The sequence below is a fragment of the Cyanistes caeruleus genome, chromosome 29 (assembly GCF_971803275.1).
Source record: "Cyanistes caeruleus chromosome 29, bCyaCae1.hap1.1, whole genome shotgun sequence".
Taxonomy (NCBI): Eukaryota; Metazoa; Chordata; class Aves; order Passeriformes; family Paridae; genus Cyanistes; species Cyanistes caeruleus.
The window spans coordinates 4020576-4037981 of NC_141729.1; the positions used below are offsets into that span (position 1 = coordinate 4020576).

General features: G+C 60.3%; 1 protein-coding gene across 1 annotated transcript; it reads right to left on the bottom strand.

Annotated features, from left to right (window-relative positions):
• Window positions 1–231: 231 nt before the first annotated feature.
• Window positions 232–16949, bottom strand: TET3 (tet methylcytosine dioxygenase 3). Its single transcript, XM_023940692.2, has 9 exons — window positions 14739–16949; window positions 13329–13419; window positions 12868–12961; window positions 12319–12527; window positions 11748–11898; window positions 11315–11404; window positions 11076–11213; window positions 10404–10740; window positions 232–10105 (listed from the first exon to the last, which is right to left on the bottom strand). Exons 1-9 carry the CDS (start codon window positions 16906–16908, stop codon window positions 8388–8390), a joined length of 4998 nt encoding a protein of 1665 aa, XP_023796460.2. The 5' UTR covers window positions 16909–16949; the 3' UTR covers window positions 232–8387.
• Between the last annotated feature and the right edge of the window lie 457 nt (window positions 16950–17406).

Below are 17406 nucleotides of genomic sequence, written 5' to 3' on the forward strand. Positions count from 1 at the left end.
CACCCTGAGCCCCCCCAATCCCAAAAACCTCAATCCTGCCCCCCATTCCCACACCCAGAACCCCATCCAGACCCCCAAAAACCCAAAAACCCCAATCCTGCCCCCATTCCCACAACCTGAGCCCCATCCAGACCCCCAAAAACCCCAATCCTGCCCCCATTCCCATCCCACCCCTCTCCCCCACCCCATCCCAGCAGGAATTCCAGCAGAAAAAGCCACGCCAGCCTCGTGTTGAGTGCAAAAAATAAATATAAAATTTATTAAAACACCCACAATATTTTAAAGATATCAGGAATAATACAGCCCACGGCCCCACGGCCGCGCCAACTCAGAATAAAATACAAATTAAAAAAAAAAAAAAAAAGAACAAAAACAACAGCAGAACAAAAAAAAAAAGAAAAAAAAAAACAAAACCAAAACCAGAGGGGAGGGGGAGGATCCAAACCTGCAATTTTTAAGCATCCTAAAAAATAAATTTACCGAAACACTGGGGGAAAAGGGAAAAGAAAAGGTTAAGGGGGGGGGGAAAAAAACAACACAAAGAAGAGGGGGGTGGGGAAAAAGAAAAAGGGAAAATTATACAAAATAAAATTATCAGCATAAATTTACTGTCCTAGAAGTATCTACAGTTTAATACACATTAATCCTATTGCCTTGAGACATGGGAAAAAAAATCTACCGGTCCTCAATCCGCCCCGGAAAAAAACTTCATTTCAAGTAACCACAGTCCCGAGCCGACCAAGAAATCTTCAAGTGTGAATTTTTCGGAGCCGCCGGGACAAGCCTGCGGTGTCTCCCGGCTCCACCTGCTGCTGTCCCACCTCTCCATCTCCATTATCCCAAAAAAAAAATCCCAAAAAAACGCCAAAACGCCCACCCCGCCTCCGACCAAATTCCCGAATCCGAGAAGAAACGGCGCTCGCTTTTCTTTTAAATTTGGAATTTCCACCTCTTTATTCCTGCGCGCCGCGGTGCAAAAAAAAAATAAAATAAAATAAAATATAAAATAAAATTTAAAAAAATCCCACCGGCCCAAAAAAAAAAAAAAAACAAACAACCAAAACAAACAAAACCTCCTCGCTCCCAGAATCAAAATGAGGCTGAAATTCCGGCGGTTTCGTAAATCCCTGAAGGATGCGGAGAAATGAGGAAAAAAACCCGGGCGGAAAGCGGGGGGAAAAAGAGGAGGGTGGAAATGAAGAGGGGGAAATGAAGGAGGAAACACCGCTGCGAAAGGATCCCTGATTTCGGAAAAGCTTCACCCCGGACTCGCTGCAGGGGGCTGGGGGGGCTGAGGTATTTGCCTGGGGGGGGCGCGGGGGGGAGGAAGTAGCACCAATAAACCCCAAAAAAATGTAAAATAAACCCAATAAAAGGGGGGGAAAAGAGGAAAAGCCGGGCGGAAGCGGGATGGGAGAGGCGGGGAGGGATGAGAGCGAGGAGCTGCGGGAGCTGAGCCTGGACAGTGCGGGGATGGACACAGGATGGACACGGGATGGACACGGGAGGGACATGAGCTGGACATGGGGATGGACATGGGATGGACACAGGGATGGACACGGGATGGACACGGGATGGACACAGGATGGACACGGGATGGACATGGGCTGGACACGGGAGGGACATGAGCTGGACATGGGATGGACACGGGATGGACACGGGATGGACATGGGGATGGACACAGGATGGACATGGGAGGGACATGGGAGGGACATGGGGATGGACATGGGATGGACACGGGATGGACACGGGGATGGACATGGGGATGGACATGAGCTGTACATGAGCTGGACACGAGCTGGACATAGGATGGACATGGGGATGACCACAGCAATGGACACAGTGATGGACACAGCGATGGACATGGTGATGGACAGCGATGGACATGGTGATGGACACAGTGATGGACATGGTGATGGACATGGTGATGGACACAGTGATGGACACAGTGATGGACACGGTGATGGACATGGGGATGGACACGGCCCTGAGCACTGGGAGCTCCGGGTTGGTGCTGTAGGGGAACGGTGCCAGGAGTGGGCCTGGCCGGGCGGTGCTGGGGGTGCCCATGGGGGTGCCCAGTGCCTGAGCAGCACCGAGCTGTGTGCTGTGCTCTGCAGGGTGGGCAACCACCGTGTCCAAACACCGTGTCCATGCTCCGTGTCCAACCACGGTGTCCATGCTCCATGTCCATGCTCCATGTCCAACCACCGTGCCCATGCTCTGTGTCCAACCATCATGTCCATGCTCCATGTCCATGCAGGGTGGGCAACCACCGTGTCCATGCTCTGTGTCCAACCACCGTGTCCATGTCCATGTCCAACCACCATGTCCATGTCCATGCCCAACCACCGTGTCCATGTCCAACCACCGTGTCCATGCTGTGTCCAACCACCGTATCCATGTCCATGTCCAACCACCGTATCCATGTCCATGCCCAACCACCATGTCCATGTCCAACCACCGTGTCCATGCTGTGTCCAACCACCGTATCCATGTCCATGTCCATGTCCATGTCCAACCACCATGTCCATGTCCATGCCCAACCACTGTGTCCATGTCCATGTCCAACCACCGTGTCCACACACCGTGTCCAAGCCCCACGGCCAAGCGCCGTGTCCAGGGCGTGTGGCCGCGTGCCGTGTCCAGCCCCGTGCCTGAGCACCACCATCAAGCACCGTGCTCAAGCACCACGTCCACAACACATGGTCAATCGCATGGTGGCCCAGCACCGTGGCCACGGCCCATGTCCATGAACCACGGCCCAGCACCAAGTCCAGGAACCACAGCCCAGCACCGCGTCCATGCGCCAGGTCCAAGCACCAAGCAGAGCACCCATGGCCGTGTGCCACGTCTGAGCACCGAGTCCACCCACCATGGCCACGGTGCATGGTTGAGCACCAGTGTCCACCCACCATGTCCGAGCACCATGTCCATGCACCATGTCTGAGCACCAGTGTCCACCCACCACGTCTGAGCACCAATGTCCACCCACCATGTCCACGGAGCATGGCTGAGCACCATGCCTGAGCACCATGTCCATGCACCAGTGTCCACCCACCATGTCCGAGCACCAATGTCCACCCACCACGTCTGAGCACCATGTCCACTCACCATGTCCACACACCCTGGTGGAGCACCAGTGTCCACACGTCATGTCCGAGCACCACGTCCATGGTGGCATGGCTGAGCACCGTGCCCGAGCACCAATGTCCACCCACCATGTCCGAGCACCAATGTCCAGTCACCATGTCCGAGCACCAATGTCCAGTCACCATGTCTGAGCACCAATGTCCACCCACCATGTCCGAGCACCAATGTCCAGTCACCATGTCCAAGCACCAATGTCCAGTCACCATGTCTGAGCACCGTGGTCAAGCACTGTCCATGCACCGTGTCCACACATCATGTTCACAGCTGAGCACCACATCCATGGTGCATGGCTGAGCACCATGCCCTAGCACCATGTCCATGCACCATGTCCACACATCGTGTCCGAGCACCATGTCCATGCACCATGTCCACACATTGTGTCCGAGCACCGTGTCCGAGCACCGCGGTCAAGCACCGTGTCCATGCACCAAGTCCAAGCACCAAACACAGCACCATGTCCACGCACCACATCCAAGCACCGTGCCCGAGCACCGTGTCTGAGCACCCCTGTCCAAGCCCCCCTGTCCGAGCACCACGTCCATCGTGTGTGGCCATCACCGGGACCGAGCACCATGTCCACAACAGGTGTCTGAGCACCCCTGTCCGAGCACCATGTCCGAGCACCCCTGTCCAAGCACCATGTCCACAACAGGTGTCTGAGCACCCCTGTCCGAGTACCATGTCCCAGCACCACGTCCATCCTGTGTGGCCATCATCGGGACCAAGCACCATGTCCACAATGGGTGTTCAAGCACCATGTCCAAGCACCCTGTCCGAGCACCACGTCCATCGTGTGTGGCCATCACCATGTCCGAGCACCATGTCCACGAGGGGTGTCCGAGCACCCCCGTCCAAGCCCCCCTGTCCAAGCACCGTGTCCAAGCACCGTGTCCGAGCACCCCTGTCCGAGCACCGTGTCCAAGCACCACGTCCATCGTGTGTGGCCATCACCGTGCCCGAGCACCATGTCCACGAGGGGTGTCCAAGCACCCCTGTCCAAGCACCGTGTCCGAGCACCCCTGTCCGAGCACCATGTCCAAGCACCGTGTCCAAGCACCACGTCCATCGTGTGTGGCCATCACCGTGCCCGAGCACCGCGCACCACTCCGAGCACACTGCCGAGCGTCACGTCCGAGCACCGCGTGGAGCACCGCGGCCGAGCGCCACGGCCGAGCGCCGCGGCCGAGCACCACAGCGCAAGGAGTGGCCGAGCACCGTTCCTGAGCACCACGTCCGTGATGGAGGGCCGAGCACCGAGCCTGAGCACCGAGTCCAAGCACCGCACCTACGACGCGTGACCGAGCGCCGCGTGTGCCCGAGCGCCGCACCCACCGCGTGTGGCCGAGCGCCGCGTCCGAGCGCCGCGACCACGCACCTGGCCGGGCCCCAGAGGTCACCTCCGATCACCTCATCCCAGGACCGCGCCCGGATCCGCGGGGAACGGCTCCACCACGACCCCGGCACGCCTCGGACGCGACGCCTCTTTCAGTTTGCATAAACCCAACCGGCTCCCGGCACGCCTCGAGCTGTCGCTCCGGAAAAGTAAACTTCCTTCTCAACGACATTGCTTAATGTTGGTTGGTTTTGATGGGGTTTTTTTTTTATATCTTGGTTCCTTAATTTGATATATACATTAGTAGCACCTCAGCGAGATGGAATCAGGCAGAAGCGTGATACAGTTTGTTAAAACACCATAGCACCGTTTGTATTACAAGATTTCATTTAATAAAAATATGCCTTATAGAGCCCACAAAGCGTACTCCAGTATTAAAAGGAAAAAAAAAAAAAAAAAAAAAAATCAGCAATTGAGGCACCTCAGGGATTCTGGTTTCCTTCTCCTTCCCATGCCTCATCTCGAGAGCATCGAGATGGGAGGCGGGGGGGACCCAAATTGCGCGCCCCCCGTTTCCTGCCCGAGGCGAAGCATCGCGGCCAGAAACAAACCCGAAGCGGGACAAAGGAGCCGGCCGGGGGCTCCCCGCGTCGAGCCCCCCCTGGGGTTTCCACCACGGCTGTTCTAGCACCATTGCGGCCACGACCTGCTGCAAAAATCAGGTCCCCGCATCCCACTCATCGAGAACATCCCTCCCTCCCCGGCGAGCTCCACGAGCCCCGCGGCTCCGGCACGAGCGCGGCCGCCGGGACGGGTGAAAGGGGAAAAGGTTTTGCTTGGAAACGGCCTCTCAGCAGCAAGGGGTAAAGAGCTGTGCATAGATTTCGAGTTTGTGTAGAAGTCTGAAGCGTGCTAATTTGTCATGACTGAGAGTTGAGGTAGGTTAGACGTTTATGTAGTGTAAAAACGTGAGACTGCAGCAGTTCTCGCTCCCCGACCCGCGGCGCCGGCAGCTCCCCGCTGAACCCAGGCTGAACCCGCCGGAGCCGACGCCGCGCCGGACCGACCCCTCCCTGCACCAAAAAATAAAAACCTCTGAGGAAGCAGGACTTAGACAGGTTACACGGACCATCGGCTTCTCCGAACGCTCCTCTCTCCTCCTGACGCTCGCCCCGCCGGGCAGAGCTCCAAGGCACCCCCGTCACGCCAGCCAGAGAGCCCGGGCGATGCCAACCGGGCCGGCACCCGAATCCGGCACCGGCACCCGAATCCGGCCTGGCACCCGAATCCGGCACCCGAATCCAGCACCCAAATCCGGCACCCAAATCCGGCACCCGAATCCAGCACCCAAATCCGGCACCCAAATCCGGCCCCGGCACCCGAATCCGGCACCCGAATCCGGCACCCAAATCCGGCCCCGGCACCCGAATCCAGCCCTGGCACCCGAATCTGGCCCCGGAATCTGGCCCCGGCACCCAAATCCGGCCCCGGCACCCAAATCCGGCACCTGAATCGGGGCCTGGCACCCAAATCCGGCACCAGAATCGGGCCCCAGCACCCAAATCCGGCCCCGGCACCCAAATCCGGCACCAGAATCGGGCCCCAGCACCCGAATCTGGCCCCAGCACCCGAATCTGGCCCCGGCACCCGAATCCGGCACCCAAATCTGGCACCGAACCCGGCCCTAGCACCCGAATCCGGCCCCGGATGGGCCGGGTCCCCTCTCCGCGCTCCCAAGCACAGCGACACGGCGGGTCCCCGGCATCGCATCCCTAACATCTGACTTGCCGTTGACTCTTACAATCCTGATATGCTGTTGGGTATTTATAAGAAAAGCGGGAATAGCTCGTTGAGTTTCCTTGTCGAATATACGCGATTTTACAGATTACGGTTAAAAAACGAAAACTCCACCCCCCCCCCGCCAAAAAAAAACCCCAAAAAAATTTAAAAAAAAAAAAATTAATTAATGATGAAGGACGGACAAAGCATGTTAAATATTCTGCCAGTATTTACAGTTCTCCCACGATAATCTTGTTTAAAACATACTGCTTCAAGTTGGGGGGAGTGGGGGGGAGAGGAGAGACGGGAGTTGTTTGCTTTTTAAGTTTCGCTTTCATCATTTTTTTTTTTTTCTCCTATTTTTTTTTTTTTTTTTTTTTTTTTTTTAAATCTAGGTGAAAGTGCTTTTTAAAAAAATTTCTTTCCCTATTTACAGGTTTAAAATCAGACCGACATAAACGTTCAGGCTGTTTTACCGAGATCCTGCTGATCCGTGCCGCGAGGGAAGGAGGGGTGACAGTAAACACGAGGTGATTCCCGGCACGGTGACGGCGTCGGCGCTGCCTTGGCTGGCTCTCCAAAAGGCACCAAAAAGTGCAAAAGCAACGATTTCCCCCCAAAAAAAAACCCCCGGGGGACGCCGGGCTCCGGCCACGCCGCGCTCCCGGTGAGCCGCGGGGCAGCTCGGCCGCGCTCCGTCTGTCCCGGCGCGGCTCCGGTGCCGAGCGCCGGGCGGGAAGTTTGGACTGAGAGTGTTCCAAAAGCACCACGTGGTTGTCGTCGTTGCTGGGTTGGGTTTCTGGGTTTGTTTCGTTTCGTTTGTGGTGTTTTTTGCGGGAAGAACGGTGATCCGTGGGAAGGAGGGATGGCACCCGGGGAGGGAAAGAGCACCGAGCCCCGGCGGCGCTGGCCGCGGCTCGCCGGCACCGGCAGGGAAGGCAGACCCGGCGGGGTTTTGGCCAGTCAAGTCTTGGGATTCGCTCTTCCCGGAGCCGATTGCACGGAGAAAAGTCCCCCGGAGACGGAAAGCACCAGACTTTAGCAACAGTGATGTACAGAGAGCAACACTCGCTATTCACAGTTTGGGGTTGGTTTGTGGGGGGGAGTTTTTTTTTTCCTGGTTTTTGTAAATTTTTTTTTTTATATATTTTTTTTTTTCCTTTTTTTTTCTTCTGTTTTTGTCCTGTCGGCTCTTACGGAGACGCCGCCGCTGCCGCTCGCCCTGGGGCCGTGGGCGAAGGAGCCCCGAGTCCGAGCCCGGGCGCGGCCCCCCGGCAGCGGCGTTCCCCAGCCCGGACGTGTCCTGAGGTCTCCGGCGCCGGGAGAGACGCCGGCTTGCTCCGTGGCGGCAGAACCGAGCCCGCCGGGGCGGCAGAACCCAGCCGAGACGCGCCGTCCCGGGACAGCCCCGCCGGCTGTGAGAAAGGATTCCTCCAGCTGCAAAATTGGTGTTTTTTTAGGTCCTTGGAATAAAAATAATTGGATGCTCGGCGTGTCCGGTAAAAGCACGCGGTCCCTGCAGCCCCCGCGGCGGAGCTGGAGGGGGTCACCTCTTGCCTTTCAGCTGGTTTGGTGTTCAGGTTGGTTTGGATTCATGATTATTGTGGTTTCTCGATGTTGGCTTCTCTTTTGAAGATCGGCTTCGTCGTTGTCATCGGAGTAAAAAACGAAATAAAATAAAACCCAACAAACAGGCCGCTTCAAGTGGAATTAAAAACCTCTCCTTTGCCAAAGGACGCTAGGAAATTCATCCGAGGCTAGATTAAAAAACATGGAGATATAAATACGAGATTACCTAAAATCATCAAACAGCATCTTTCCTCTTGGGTTTTTCAACCAAGTTTTGGCTTGGTTTGCCGACTCCTCGCCGGGCGCGGCTCTCCGACGGCCTGAGCCCGCGCCAGCTCCGCCGCTCCCGTTGGGTTCGTTTCCTATGGGTTGGATTTTTTTTGATTTTTATTTTTTTGATTTTTATTTTTGTGGTTGTTTTCGCTTCGCTTTCGTCTGTTTACTTTTTGTTTTCTTCTCCCCCACGCCCGAGGAGAAAGCACCACGAAGCGACGCCGGGCTCCGGCGCCGCCGAGGGTTGAGGTAAGATGGGGCCGCGGTGGTCGCCTCCGTCTCAGATCCAGCGGCTGTAGGGGCCCGTCACCTTGGTGTAGGCGTAGGAGGACACAGTGATGGCGGAGTTGGTGGGGATGGCCACCGCCTGCCGCGTGGGGACCGAGTCCCTCCTCTCCTTGCTGGGCGCCTCGGTGGCCAAGGCGCCGCCCCACTTGCGCTTCTTGGCGAAGGCTTTGGCGTCCGGCGGCAGCCCCAGGCGCGCCGCCTCCTCCTGCCGGGCCCGAGCCCGCTCCGCCAGCTGCTTCATCTTGGCCTCCCACAGCGCCAGGCCGTGGTTGGGCTGGTTCAAGTTCTTGTGTTGGTAGAAGACGAGGGAGATGCGGGTGGGGTGGCAGCGGTTGGGTTTCTTCAGCGGGGTGGTGGCGTGCAGCTCGCGGCGGGCGCACTCGATGAGGATGGAGCCGTGGGCCGGCGCCACGGCCACGCCGCCGATGTTCTCATCCAGGAAGTTGTGCTCGCTGTCCGACCACTCCTCTTCCTCTTCCTCCTCCTCTTCCTCCTCCTCTTCCTCCTCCTCCTTCACCGCCTTCTCTGGAGGCAGATCCTCCTCCAGGCCAAAAGGGTCCCACGGCTTCTCCCGGCGGGGTCCCGCCACCCCCTTCTCGCCCGCCGCTGCCTCCCACGGCTTCTCCGGCAGCCCCGGGCTGGGCGCCGGCGTCCTCCTCTCCTCCACCTTCACGGAGCCCCAGGGCTCCTCGGGGAAGCCGGGGAGCCCCGGCAGAGCCGAGCTGAACCCCAGTGACCCCAGCAGGCTGGGGGTGCCGGTGCCAGCCAGCGCCGTCTCTCCCAGCTTGCAGGGGCTCCACGCTTTCGGCAGCAAGCCCGAGCCGTGCGCCGCTGCCGCCGCCTCTCCTGCCAGGACGTTGGACCACTGCTTCTCCGGCGGCGGCAAGCGCACGGCAGCGTCGAAGGCGCTCAGCTTCTCCCGCCCGCCCGAGCCCGCCGCCAGCCCGCTCCACGAGCCCTCGGCCGCGCTAGTCCTCTCGGGGGAAGCCTTGAAGGGGCTCCAGCGCTGCTCCGGCGCCGCGCCGTGCGCGGGGACGGCCGGCAGCGTCAAGCCGGCGCCGGGCGCGGCGCTGGGAAGGGGCTCGATGGCGGGCGGCGGGTCTGGAGGCTCCTGCTTGATGGGCCGGCTGCCGAAACAGTTCTGTGCAAACGACGGCGCCTCCTCCGAGCCCGAGCTAGTCCTGTGCGCCCCGGCCGTCGCCGCCGCTGCTTTCTGCTGGCTGGCGTAGCGGTTGGCTCGCTCGTAGGTGCGCTGGTGATGGTTTTTGCTCCGCACGCCGTGCGGGATGGGCTCAGGGAAACCGCCGCTCCCGTAGGTGTGGTTGAGGTTCTCCTGCAGCGCCGACACGTCGGGCTTCTTCTCGTAGCCGTTGCTCACCCAGCCGCTCCCGCTCCTCTCGGGCGCCCCGTAATTGAGAAACTGCGAGGGGAACACGTGGTTGCTGGAAAAGCCGTAATACCCGAAGGAGGGGAGCGCGAACTTGGAATGAAACCCGTTCACGGAAGGCAGATTGGGCTGTGCATAGTAGGAATGGTAAGAGTAAACACTGTTCATGCTGTACGGGTCGGAGGGCCGGCAGCTGCCCAGCACCGAGTAGCTCTCCACCACCGCGTTGCCGTTGTACTTGAAGGCGTTGTAATGGCTCTGGGGTTCCACCTTGATGGAAGGTTTCAGCGGCTGCGGGGGTAGCCCGCCTTTCAACGCCATACCTGTGGGACAGCACACACAGCCCCGGTGACCCGCCGGCCGAGGGAGACACCGGAGGGGAGCCAGGACCCCGAAACAGTCGGAATCGCCACGGTGATGGGTTCGCAGCCAGCTGCAGAGGTTGGCATCGCTTGCCATCGCCTGGTGCAGCGGCATCGATTCGCGCCTTTGTGAGAAACCCACAGAGGCGCCGTCCAGCACCACAAACACAGCCCAAGAAAGTCCCCGACCACATCCCCGTCCCCTCACGCGCTCTCCGGGCGGCTCGGGGCAGCAGCACCTCACCTCTGCCCCCGTTACCTGCATTTGGCTGGAGTGTGGGGAGCTCGAGCGCTTCCTGCTTGATCTTCTCCGGCGTCATCAGCTTCTCTTTCTGCAGCTTCTTCCTCTCGGCAGCAGCTCTCCTGGCCTCCAGCTGCCGCTGCCGGCAGGACTTGGCGGGCTCGGGCAGCTTGCGGACCTCGCGGGGGAAGGATGTGAGCACCTGGATGGCCCCGCTGCCCACCTTGGCGTTTTGGTTCTCCTCACTGCCGAACTCATCCGTGCTGGACATCTTGTAGAGGGGGAGGACGTGCAGCTGCTCATCTTCGGGAATTTTCCCCACCACACGATTGTCTTCCTTCGTCAGCGTGCAGACCTGGCCGGGGCAGGTGTTGTCAGTGGGATGTGGCCGGTGCTGGATGAACCAAACCTCCTCCCATTTCCCCCCGACACTGGCGTGAAGCCACACCAGCCTGGCATCCCCCCAGCCTGCTCTGATCCCAGCCGGAATTTGGAAACCTCCCACGGGGTTTGGGTCGGACAGAAGTCGGTGCTGGCTCCTGTTAGACCCGAGCAGCTCATGTGAGCTGTGCCCACACTGAAAACACGGAGCCACGAGGGGTGGGACAGCTGGGGATGACGCCCCACAAACAGGAGCACCCCAAATTAAGTGGGGAGCACCTCAAAAAGCCCCGCCTGGCTCCTGCTTACCACGGTGCAGCCGTTGTAGAGGTTATGCTGGTCCTTGTGAGCGTGAGCACAGAAGTCCATGCACGCTGTCACCCCCGAGAACGGCCTCCCCTCCTTCAAGCCCAGCCGGCAGTCGATCGCCACGTCCTCGTTGGTGACCTGTGCAAGGAGGAGCCGGTCACCCAAAATCCCCAAGGCCACCACCCCGCACCCATTCCAGCCGTGGGGCCGCCGTGGCCGAGGGATGGCGTGACCAGGACCTGGTTTTGGTAGGCTTGCGGTGCCAGCCTCTTGTAAAGCGGAGCAACCTCGGTGGCCAAGTCCTGAAAGCTTCTCCGAAGCAGCTCTTCCTGCGGTAGGGAAAAGGGGAGGAGATTACCCGGGGGATTCAGGGATGGAACTGGGGACAGAGCCCACGGACACCACACGGCACCCAACACTTCCCACGATATCTCAAATTCCTCGTGAGGATTTGGCCGCTCAACCTCCAATGTCTGCTGTGCTTCGACTCACTCGACCAAAGAGCCCTCTGGCTCCTGCTTGGGATTCTACAGAAGCCCCATTCTTGCCACCTTTCTCCTCCTCATCTCTCTACTCCACAAAACACCCCACAAGGAATCCAATTTTCAGAGACCTGAAAGGAAAGGAGCTCCAAGCCACCACCCCACCGGCGCTGTCTACCCCATCACCCACCTCTTTGGGATTGTCTCCCACCAGCCTGAACTTGCGGGGAGTTTTGCTGCGGGCGTATTTGCAGCCGTTGAAGTACATGCTCCAGGAGCAGCCGAAGGAGAAGGAAGCGCCGCAGGTGTTGGGGTCCTTGCCTTGGCACGCGCAGGTCCGGCTGCGGGGAGGGGACACGGCGCAGGAGCGTCAGCACCGGTGCCGTGCGGCGTCTGGGAATGGGAGGGAGCCCCGCATCCCATTCCCACACCCTGGTCCTGCATCCCATTCCCACACCCTTTTCCTGCACCCCATTTCCATATCCCATTCCCACATCCCATTCCCACACCCTGGTCCTGCATCCCATTTCCATATCCCATTCCCATATCCCATTCCCACACCCTGTTCCTGCATCCCATTCCCACATCCCATTCCCACGCTTCGTCCCCACATCCCATTCCCACATCCCATTCCCATATCCCATTCCCACACCCTGTTCCCGCATCCCATTCCCACACTTTGTCCCCACATCCCATTCCTGTACCCCGTTCCCACCTCCCGTTCCCGCCCCGTGTCCCCGGCCCGGGCTGGTGTCACTCACTCGTCGTTGAGGCCGCAGCGGCGGCTGGTGGGGTTGCCGTACTTGGTGAGGGTGTCGGTGAGCTCCTGGTACAGCGTGTCCCCCAGCGTGCGGGGGATGCCCTCCCAGGCCAGGATGAGGATGATGATGACGGCGTTCTGGCAGTGGTGGCCGGCCCGGTGCCGCACCAGGCACAGCAGTTTCTCCTCTTGGTTGTGTCTGCGGATCACCTGGGAACCAGAGGGGCCGAGTCAGACCGATAAACACCTCCTGGGGTGGGGAGGGTCCCCACAGGGGTGTCCTGGATGACCTGGGGGCCCTCCCCAGAGCTGGGCACGTTCCCCTGGCTGCGTTCCCCCCGTGGGATTGGGGAGCTGCCGTTCCACAGGTGCCGAGGGCGGGAAGCCAGGTTTCCCTGGGGGTGGACACAGCTCTCACTTCCTCCTTCCCAGCCACAAACCCAGCGTCCCTCCCCTGCCCACCGCGGCCACGGCAGCTGGGGGAGCTCCTGGTGCCCAGCACGGAGGGGACGAGCTCGGGGAGGCTGAGATGGGGACGAGGGGCACTCACCCACTTGGCGATGGGGCAGCCCCGGGAGCTCTTGCCCTCCTTGCCCGTGTAGATGACCTTCTCGATGCGGATGGCCTTGCCCTTCTCGCCGTACCTGCCGGGGGATAGCCGTCAGCCCCACGGCCCCACACGCATGGGAGCCCCACGCGCCTTCGTGGGCCCCTCAGGAGCCCCCACTCACCTCACAAACCCACACTTCCCTGACAGGACCCCACTCACCTCACAAACCCACACTTCCCTGACAGGACCCCACTCACCTCACAAACCCACACTTCCCTGACAGGACCCCACTCACTCTCTGAAGCCTCCAGACCCCTGACAGGACCCCACTTGCTCTCACAAACCCACACTTCCCTGACAGGACCCCACTCGCTCTCTGAAGCCCCCAGACCCCTGGCAGGACCCCAGCCCCTCCTGCACTCGCAGCCCCCGTGCCGGGCCCCGCGGCGAGGGGCTCTTACCGCTCCTCCATCAGCTCCCGGATGGAGGCCACGGTGGGCCCCGAGCCCAGGTGGGTGTAGTACGGCCCCTCGTCCTTCTCCACGATTTGCTCTGCAGACACAGGAGCGGGGACAGACAGAGATTTTGGGCTTTGCACCTTTGCTGGCTGTCCCGAACGACACCGGGATACAACCCTGGAACCAACACCCCCCTCACACAGCCAAACCCCTGGGGGCTTCCAGGGCACCAAGGGGAATCGAGGGATGCGCCAAGCATCCAGCCCACGGGGATGTGCTGCCGGCTGGGGCTGATGGCTGCTCTCACCGCCCTGATTTCCATTCCTGTCGTGTCCAGCTGGCCAGGAGCCAGCCCGAGGAGAAAGCCGGGCTCAGCTGGGCTGCAGCTGTCCAGACAGGGATCAATACGGGATGTGTGGAAAAGGCTCGTTTTATTACAGCACCCGCACCCAATAAAGCAGCGAGCCCGGCTCCTGCTGCATTTCTTTCTCCCACAGTTGGGAAAACAGAGAAGGGGAAGGAGGGGGAATCCCCCCTCTCCCAACCCCTAAATAAATCTTTTCCTGGCAAACTCCGAGACTGGGTTTGGGCGGCTTCAGAAACTCCTCTCTGCAGAGTTTGGGCTCATTCCTGCTGCCATTTACAAGCCAATTAATAAATAATCATAAACCCCACTAATCAAGTGCAGCTTGGGCCTCCTCTTCCCAGCAGTGAGGGGGTCGTTTTTCCAGCTGGATGCCCCAAATCCTCACCCTGCTGCTCCCAGGGGAGCCCACAGCTCCAGTCTGAATATTGGGGAGGGAATACCCAGCTCCCTCAGACTGGGTAGGAATTCTCTAGCACTTGCTGCACTAACAAATACCAATACAAATACTAATACTAACAAATGCCAATACACAGTGAAGAAAAAACCACAAAAAAAAAAAACCAAAACCCACAAATCCAAGAGTTTGGTGATTTTCCGATGCATCCCGGTGGGATTGGCCAGCAAAGAAGGCAGCAGCAAGTATTTCTCCAGTGATAAGCACAAGCATTAAAGTTTGGGTTACTCAGAGCAACCTGAACCAGCTCATTTGGCTGAAAGTACCAGGAATAACCAGGTGAGAGGGAGGTTTAGGTGGATTTTGGCACTGGGGCCACCATGGATTCATGAGATTAAGCTGGTTTAGGTTAAATAGGAGGAAAACCCAACGTTCCTTTGGTTTTGCTGCTCATCCAAACCCCGCACCGGCAGTGACTCGAGATTTCCATCCAAATGTAAGAGAGGAGAAGAGAAAACAAAAGGGAGCTCCACAGCACCAGGGTTTTATCCCCCCAGAAATGGGATCTTTGCTGGTGCAAAACCACCCAGGTCGATAATCCCACCCTGCCAAGCCACCTCCTCACACCCCCCCAGCGCGGCCCCTCGCTCACCAACGCAGTCACAGGTGGGGAACTCCGCCTGTGCCCTCTTGGCCGGGGTGTCCAGGAGGCTTTTGGTCGGCGTGTCCAGGTATTTCAGCGGAGACTCCAAGAAGCCGCTCAGGGTGGGCGTCAGCGGCACCTCGTCCTTGGTGGGTGTTCTGTCGACGTCGTCCACGTCCGGGTTTTGGCTTTCCTCAGAGTAAAAACACGTGGTGGACACCACGGTGATAGCACCAGAAGACTCGATTTTGATCTGTTTGGGGGAGCGGGCGGTGAAGGGTGGCTCTGACAGCAGCCCCTTCCCTGGAGAGATGCTTTTGGGTCCGGCTTGGGGAGCGCTGCTCGGGGCCGGGGCGGCGGCGGCGGCGGTGGGGGACCCTTGAGGGGCTGGTGCTGGCTCCCCCGGCAGCTCAGCAGCCCCAGGAGCGAGCAGCGCGGGCGTTTCGGGGGGCGGCAGGTTGAAATTCTCCCCAAACTCAGCTTCAAATTGCCGGATCAGCTCTTCCAACTTGTCATCCACCATGATGGGGGCTGAGGTGGCCGGCGGGGGCGCAGCCGGCGCTTCCTCCGAGCCCGCCAGCGCCGAGTGAATTTGGGGGCCCCCCCCGGGGGCACCCCTTTCCTGAGAGTCGGAAGCCGGGGGGACGCCGTCCAGGGGGTTTGGTGGCGGGGGGCATGCGGAGGGCAGGGGTAGTGCAAGAGGCTGGTGCGGGAAGGCCGGCGGCGGCGGCGGCTCCGTTTGCATCTCTTCGGCGGGGGGTTCTGCGGGGGGCTCGGCGGGCGCCCGAAACCCCTCCAGGCTGATCTGCCAGAGGGGCGGGAAGAGCGGCTGCGAGTCCTTCTGCTTCGCCTTCTTGATCTGCACTTGCTTGCGGAGAGGTTTGGCCGGCGGGGGCTTTTCGGGCGGCGTTTTCTTCTTCTTCTCTTTGGGCTGCTTTTCCAAGGGTTTGGGGGGCGCTGCCGGGGTGCCGGGAGCCCACCAGCCGCCGGGCCGGTCTGGGGGTGCCGCCGCCGCCGCCGTCGCCAGGCTTTGCTCGAGGAAGAGGCTGCGCTTGTGGTGGAGATGCTGCTGCAGGACCAGCTGCGTCTTCTTGTGCAGGTCGGGCTCCGGCAGTGCCGGTGGCAAATGGGGGCCGCCCGGTGCTTCTTTGCTGGCTGCTCGCTCGGGGGGTTCCGTTTTGGGGGCTGTCACTTTGCCGGCCGTCGCTTCGGGTCTCTTGAAAGCCGCCTTGATGTAGTTGTCGGCGTTACCCAGCAGCTGCTCCAGCTCTGCCATGGGGTCTCCAGCCCCCGCTGCCCCCTCGGCCTCCAGCCCCCAAGAGGCCGCGAAGTTCCCCCGCGGAGGTGCCGCGCCGAAAAATGGCTCAGGTGCTGCTCCCGGTTCCGGCGGGTACCGGGGCTCGTCCCCTCGCTGCCACGCGGCCCCCGGCGGGCCGAGGGGGCCGGGGGCGAAGGGGACGGCGGGCGGTGGTGGGGGCTGCCCATCGCCCGCGGGCTGGGGCAGAGCGGCCGAGAGCTGCGTGAGGGCTTCGATGGCGATGGCGGTCTGCAGGCTGATGTTCTTCTCCTTGGCGATGGTCAAGGCGCTCTGGGAAAAGGGGAGGCCGTCGGGCGGGCACGGCTCGGCAGCCTCAGGCACCGGCTGGGGGTCGATAGCACCTTCTTGGGGAGGAGGAGGCGGGGGGACGGTGGTGGCGGAGCGGGGCCGCGGTGATGCCAGCTCTTCTCCGAGAGCCGTCTTGATTTTCTGCTCCAGCCATTCCAGGTAGTCGGGGCACTCGGGGCCGTCGCAGTTGCAGTTGGGGGGCTTCACACCGTGCTTGGCCAAAGCCAGGGCGGCCTTGAGGGCGTGCAGGTCCTCTCCCCGCGGCACCCCGTCCGCCGTGCCCAGCCCGCCCCGGCTCATCTCCGAGTCGAACTTCTCGTACAGCAGCGACGGCGACCCCGGCAGCGGGAGCCGGTAGGAGGAAACGGCTTCGGCCACCGCTGAAAAGGCCACCAGGTTCCGGACGTCTTCCAAGTGGGCTTTGCCGGTGGCGGGCGGCTGGCCCGGCGACCAGCCGCTGGGCTCCATCAGCACCGTGCCCCCCACCTCCGGCCGGCCCCCATTCGCCAGGCTGAGCCCGCTGCCCTCCTTCAGCCGCCTTTCTTCCACATAATTAATTGGCCCTTCTTCCATTTGGCTTCTGCTGGGTCCATCAAACGCGTCGCCCGCCGAACCTGTCTGCGAGGAGAGGGAGATGTGAATATCCATCCCCATCGCCCCCAACCCGATTTTTCCCCCTCTGTTCCCTTTAATTCCCTTTTCCCAGTCTCTTTTTCTGACTGGGGGGATGAAAACACAGGAGAAATCGATCGTCACCGGAAAAGCCACGCGGGTTCTGCCCGGCTGAGCGAGGAGCAGCTCGGCTCGGAAGGCGGCCGCTCGCCACCCACATCCCCACCCCGCCAGCGGCTTTCGAAATCGCTCACGGCAGCGTTCGGGATTTCCATCACCCAGCCAGGGTGTCCCTGGCTGCGGTGACACGGTTTGCCCCCAGAGAAGGAGGAGAGGGGGGATTTTGGAGCCTTGCCAGGAGTGAACATCCTGGCCGGGAGCAGCCAGGGGAGCCGCGGCACGGCAGGAAGACGCCGAGTTGGCTACGCCGGTGCCAGGGGTTCTTTCACCTCAAATAAC

Coding starts and splice junctions, on each gene's coding strand:
- TET3 (XM_023940692.2), bottom strand. CDS start 16,908: ATGGAAGAAGGGCCAATTAATTATGTGGAAGAAAGGCGGCTGAAGGAG. Junction 13,420..14,738: donor CCCCACCTGTGACTGCGTTG/GTGAGCGAGGGG, acceptor CTGTGTCTGCAG/AGCAAATCGTGGAGAAGGAC. Junction 12,528..12,867: donor GCTGCCCCATCGCCAAGTGG/GTGAGTGCCCCT, acceptor TCTGGTTCCCAG/GTGATCCGCAGACACAACCA.